At 60.0% G+C, this 6,000-nt stretch overlaps 1 protein-coding gene across 1 annotated transcript in view; it reads right to left on the bottom strand.

The window, feature by feature from the left end:
• Positions 1-1,491: 1,491 nt before the first annotated feature.
• The window catches only part of NDUFA10 (NADH:ubiquinone oxidoreductase subunit A10), a 49,150-nt gene continuing 44,641 nt past the window's right edge, over positions 1,492-6,000 (bottom strand). The window contains exon 10 of the mRNA XM_082658176.1: positions 1,492-1,941. Within this exon, the coding sequence (XP_082514302.1) occupies positions 1,873-1,941 (69 nt within the window). The 3' untranslated portion in view covers positions 1,492-1,872. The remainder of the gene's footprint in view (positions 1,942-6,000) is intronic.

Below are 6,000 nucleotides of genomic sequence, written 5' to 3'. Positions count from 1 at the left end.
GCGTCGTTCCGTCCCGATCCTCGAGCAGGAAACACTCAGAATGCAATCTGACTGCCACCCTGGGTCTGCTCAGGGCTGCGAGCATTCTTGTGAGGCGACGACGCGGCAGCTCTGGGGGAAGACGCGGCGTCGGCCGGGCCCCTCGGGGCTTCAATGTGCAGAGACTTGGGCACCATCCACTTGCTCTTCTGCCCAACCTCACGGAAAAGGAACCACCGAACGTGACACCATTCACCCTCTCAGCCCCACCAATCACAGAGCCACACCCCGTCGGGGGTGTAGGCTGCCCCCAAAGCTGGAACCGGCCTTGCCCGCCCGAGAGGCCTGTCTGCCACCCAAGTCCTCTGGCCACACGCACGCCGACCCCGGCGGGAGGGACACTGCAGGGTGGCGGCGAGAGAAGGGACGCGCTGGCCCGTTACGGCCCAGACGCCAGAGCAGCCAGGACAGTAGAACGTGGTCGCCTCTTCCGTCCTCCCCTCTCTAAGGGGTCTGTGCGGCGCCCGGGCCACGAGACTGCAGGACTGGCCCCACGCCTGGCGCACTTTCAGTCAACCGTGAAAGCGCTTTGGGTTTTAGTGAAATGCAAAATGTCGCCCACTTAAATCTAGACTCCAACTCGGAAACTGCTGGGAATCTTTACGTTCAGTTCTTAAAATCCAAAGAGAGAGAGAGGGAGAGACGGGCGAGGGGAGGGAGGGAGGGAAAGGAAGGATGGTGCGGGGGCCAGCGGGAGCTCCAACACAGCCACGCCGGAGGGCACCTTCCACAGTGAGGATGCCGTCTCGCCTGCGCCGTCCGGGACGGAAGCCACGGGCCACGTGGCTTCCGAGCACCTGAGCTGTGGCCAGAGCAACTGAGGACGTGGATTTTAATTCATTTACATTTAAATAGACACGTGCGGGCTCGGAGGGACCATGCTGAACACAGTGGGGCTCCACAGTAGAAAACCCAACTTAACAGGACTCACAGCTTAACTCCGCAACTAAAACGCGGACCTCAGCAATTGGCCTTCAGGAAATCTTACTTTTGTTTCTAAGTTTCAACAGAGGTGGATAAGCAAGTGCGATTTTCTCTCACGTGACTCAGTTTTGATCAACAACTTGACTTTCAGGTGATTAAGAGAGTATGTTTTGCTTTTGTGTTTTTCCCACTGACACTCTGTGCTTGGAAGTCCCCTCAGGAAGGAGTCGCACCACCAGCGACGGGGGCCGTCACAGGAGACTCTTCCCAAAGCCCTTTCACAGCCAATACTCTGCTCTGTGAATCTAGGGTAACTGCTTCCTCTTTTTGGTATTTCCTCTTTGCTTTTTTTCCTTTTTCTCTAATGTGGTAGTTACATTCTAAAACAAAAAGAAGAAATGCTTCAGAAAAACTCTTCAATCCTAATATATGTCTTGATCAAACCAAACCACATCAAAGCCAACTGTTGGCTAATGGTAAGTGTGTGTGCGTACACACGTGTGTGGCGCGTACGCGTGTGGGCAGATGTATAATGGAGGGATGTGCCACAGGAACGGTTTTATTTCTTGAAGTCTGAACACACAGTGTACAAAACCTGCCTGACACAGAGCATGACTGTGACGAAATGAGATTCTCCAAGTGACACCTGCTCTTTCCAGCAGACTGTTTCTCCCCAGTGATCATCGTCCCAGAATAAAGCTGGAGGGCCCCCCTTTAAACGGGGGTGCCTCCTTCCACTCCCGTAAGTACACTGCAGGGCAGACTGCCGTCTGCTGGGCCGTTTCTTCCACTGTGCAACTTCAGGATCACTCACTCCCACCCCCGATGTTAAGCTACGTGGAGTCCAGGGGAGTCAGGCGGCCCGGGTGCACCTCCATCCTCGCGAGGCAGCTTCCACGGAGGCGGCCGTCACTTCAGCCAGATCCATCTGTCCCCCACGTCCTCGTTGTACCCAGGGCTGTACCTGCGGCCCGGCAGCTGCGGGAGGGAAAGCCGTGGTCACCAGCAGTTTACAACGTCCGTCCGTCCCCGCAGCTCACCTGACGGCTTCCTCCACTCCACCCTTGCCCTCCCCGCGCCGGCAGGGCCTGCTTCTGGCGGTCCCACTGTAAGGGTGAGGGGTCCCGCGGAAGGAAGCACAACACGACCCTGCCCTCGGGAGCCTCCATGCTGCTGGGGGGGCTACAAACGCCAGTGGCCAACCCGCGTGTCCGTGCTGCTGCTGGGAGGGTGGCCGTGGAGCCTCGGGCAGAAGTGGCCCTGACCTAGGGGAGCCGCAGCTTTCGGGGGGGAGAGGGCGGGAGGGGAGGTGTCTCAGCCCCTCTCTCTGCCCCACCTGCCCGTCTCCTGCCAGCACCTCCTGCCACGGGCCCCACCACAAATCGGGGGCAGGGGCCCCAGGGGTGCAGGGCACACACAGGGTAGACCTGGAGGGGCACAGAGGCTCCCTCACATGGCCAGGAGGGCTCCCAGGGGAAGGGAGCCTGCGGCGAGGACGAGGGGTCCACAGGCTGGGATGGCGCGTCACGGGGTTGGCCTCCACCGTGGAGCGTGGAAGCCTGGCTCTGAAGGCCAGGCTGGAAGGAGTCTTGCGTGGGCCGGGCAGGGAACAGGCAAAGCACAATGAGATTCATCCAGTTAACAGTGGGGACAAAATACGGAGTTTTCTTTTTCCTACCTTCCAGTTAATGTGGTCCAACAGTAGATAAGTACACACTACATACTGCACACAAAAATCTTCCACACTTTGCCCTTGAGAACAAGTACTGAAGCAGCTTAAGAAAGAAATCCGCCTTTCCTTGATTCTCATCAGCAGAGGGCATTCATTACCAGCCACACCGAGGTGGAGGCAGAGGCTACAGTGCAAGGAGGGCGGTCACAGTCACACCCGAGGCCAGACACAGCCCTGCCTGGACACGCCCCGCGGCCACACTACCCATCCCGGCACTGAGCCTGCGTCCCCTCTGGCAGGTGCACAGGCCTGCAGTGGGCGTGCGCGGCTGCAGGACGTGGAGAGAAGTGGGGACCTGTAAGTGGGGAGGACCGAAGTGCAGGCTGACCGCAGCTTCCGGCCCTGGGAGCCTCTGTGCACAAGGTCTCGTCCAGGTGCTAGGAGCATCCTGGGTATACAACAGAGTTGAAAAGAAACACCCGGCTCCCCCCCAGGAGTCATCCTCTTGGGCGGAGACTGGGAAGGGAGCCAGTGGCACACGACGGCCCAGGGTGCCCGCCAAGGGGGAGCCGGCGGGGGGCGCACACGGGGCAGCAGAGCCCGGGGACGGGGTGAGCGGGGACACCTGGCGTGGCCACGGGAGGAGCAGGGGACAGGAGTGGCGGGAGGACCCGGGAGTGAGGGCGGCGCCCCTGCTCTCCAACTCCGACAGGCACTGCGACAGAAGGTGGTCGCTGGGCCGGAAGAGCTGCAAGTGCGGCCCTGCGCGAGGGTCTCAGCGACCTCCACGGGCCTTAAGGGCTCAGGAGAGCCTGGGCAGCACAGCGGAGCACGAGCGGGGGAGAGGCGGGTGGCGCCCCAGGAAGGCGGGCACCCCCCCAGGAAGGCGGGCACCCCGGTTGGCTCCCAAGCGGAATGGAAGCAGCGCGTGGGCCGCCGCGGGGAGACCACCAACGGGAAGGTGGGGAGCTGAGTCAGTGGCCGAGAAAGCGGGGCTCTGCTGGAGACCCAGGTGCACAGCTGCCGCCCCGGCATCTCGAGGGAGGGGCCGCCATCCCAGCGAGGACGGCGCGGGGGAGAACCCGAGGAGAGGAGGGGCCCCGGAGCCTGCGAGCAGGGGGCGCTGTGTGCGGAGACGGGGTGTGAGCAGAGCCTCTGTGTCAAGGGGGTACTGAGATCGCAAAATTCCCCCTAGACTCCCACGCCCTCACCCCCAGACCCTGTGCCTGTGCAGACATGATTCAGCCGGGACCTCGAGGCGGGGAGACCGCCCTGGACTGACAGGTGGGCCCAGGGTCATCATGAGGGTCCTGGGAGAGGGTCAGGTCAGGAGATGCGGTGGCAGAAGCAGAGGTTGGCCTGACCGGGGACGGGAGCCAAGGCGCGAGGGGCCCTAGAAGCTGGAAAGGAAAGAAGCAGAGGCTCCCCAGAGCCCCAGTGGGAGCACAGCCCCTCGCCTGGGTTTGTGCTCTGACCTCCAGAACCGGAAAATGACACGGGCACCTTCTCACCCGCTCCGCCGGTGGCCGTTCGTTACAGCTGCTACAGAAAACCCATGCAGCTTGTTCTGCGTTTTATGACAGAGACACTGGGCGTGTCTGTACAACGAGAGAGAGGCCGCGCTGAGGCCGTGGAGAGCGGCCACCCCCTGGGAACAAGAACCAGGACGGGGGCAGAGGGGCCACAAAGCAGGAGCCGCGGGTGCATCTCCCCACGTGGTCTCTCCCTGTCTGTCCACAAAGACGTTCCCAGCCAACTGCTATGAATACACAACTGCTGCAGCAATAAAAGAACAATCTTAATTTTTATCACTCCGTAATTTTTATCACACCAGAAAGTGGTTTCTTTTCATCGGAAAGGTTTTCAAGCTTCGCCGACACCAGCACACCGGCACCGGGCCAGCCCCCAGCACCTGCTGAGGAAGGGCCGGGAGGCCACAGCTTGGCTCTGCTGTCTTCTTTGCAAATCAAATTTTAAACCACAGAGCAGAGAATAAAAACTCGCAGGATGTGGAACCGCTGAGTGCAGCCAGCGTCTATTAACTGCATCACAAAATCTGCTCTCTGGACCTCCTGGGGCAGCACCTAACTGGCCCTTCATACCCAGACAAGGGTCCCCAGACCCTCAGGGTTCCCTTTCAGTGCAGTTAAGCCAACAGAGAACCCCAGGAGGGCTCCCATTTGGGATGCTTCACAACGAGAAAGCAAAACAAAGCTGCTTCCTTTTCATCACCTCATACCTGCATCTGCTTCTTTAAGCCAGCCTTCAAACCGCCCAGCCCCAGTCCACCACATTCACCACTTGAGAAAACACGCTCTGTGGCCCTGTGAGGATGGAGTGGCCCCGGACCTCCTGGCGGGAGCATCTCTCAGAAGCTGACGCGGGCACCTCGTCCGACCGTCAGCACGAGAGCGTGACTCCTGGCCGCGGGCCCGCAGTCAGTTTTGTCCTGGGTCAGGCCGGGGAGCCGCAGGCATGGTAGGTCTGAGCTCAGGGTGGTGCGGCTGAAACAAAGTGATGCTGCTAAGTTTGACTGTGAGGACACTTTAAACCCTGGGTGAGTTGTGATTTTAGGAAAAGGCGCCCATCTCTACACGCTACAGGCCGGGACGGCATGGGTGCCGTGAGTGGCTCAAGAGGTCTGGGCTCACAGAGGCTGCTCCTCCCAGGCACTGCTGTCACACGCAGCTTAGAGATGCCGGCACGGGCTTAAACTGGCAGCTGCTTGGACAAAAGCCAGCTGAGAAGAGAAACATATATGCACTCATCCTCCTGGAGGAAACTGTGCATTCCTTCTACATTTGATACACTGTGTCCTGGCTGCTTTGAGACACGAATAAAAGTCCCATCTTCTCTAACCTTATAAAATACACAGAACATATAAACCAGTTGGGAAGTGGGATGGTAGCAGGTGGAAAGTGCTGGAGGAGTGGAGGGGATGCAGAAGTCCTCCCTGACGGACCCGGACAGAGGAGAAGAGGACACGGTCAGGAGGACGGGGGGGCAAGGGTGACAGGATGGGGTGGAGCGCGTCCTGCTGGAGCCGCCGGGCGTGGAAAGCTGCTCCCTGATGGCCACGACCTCAGTCACCTTGGCCTCTAGCGGCGCCACTAGGGACAGCCCAAGCGAGAGGCCAACCCATGCCAGGTGATGCCTGTAGTTCCCGCCACGAGGGAGTAACAGGGCCTGGACTCAACCCCTGGCCACACGCATCTGGAAACTGGGCCACCTGAGTGTGCTGGTGGCACTGCTGAGTGCCAAGGGGACATGGGCTGAGTGCCAGGGGTAAGGACCGGGGCAGAAAAGAGCCACGTCCATCCAGCGCGTTTGGTCTCTAGCTGAGCAGCAGGCAGGGTGCGTGGGGC

The sequence above is a fragment of the Grampus griseus genome (assembly GCF_964374135.1).
Source record: "Grampus griseus genome assembly, chromosome: 7".
NCBI classification, from domain to species: domain Eukaryota; kingdom Metazoa; phylum Chordata; class Mammalia; order Artiodactyla; family Delphinidae; genus Grampus; species Grampus griseus.
This window is presented reverse-complemented; position numbering and strand designations above follow the sequence as displayed.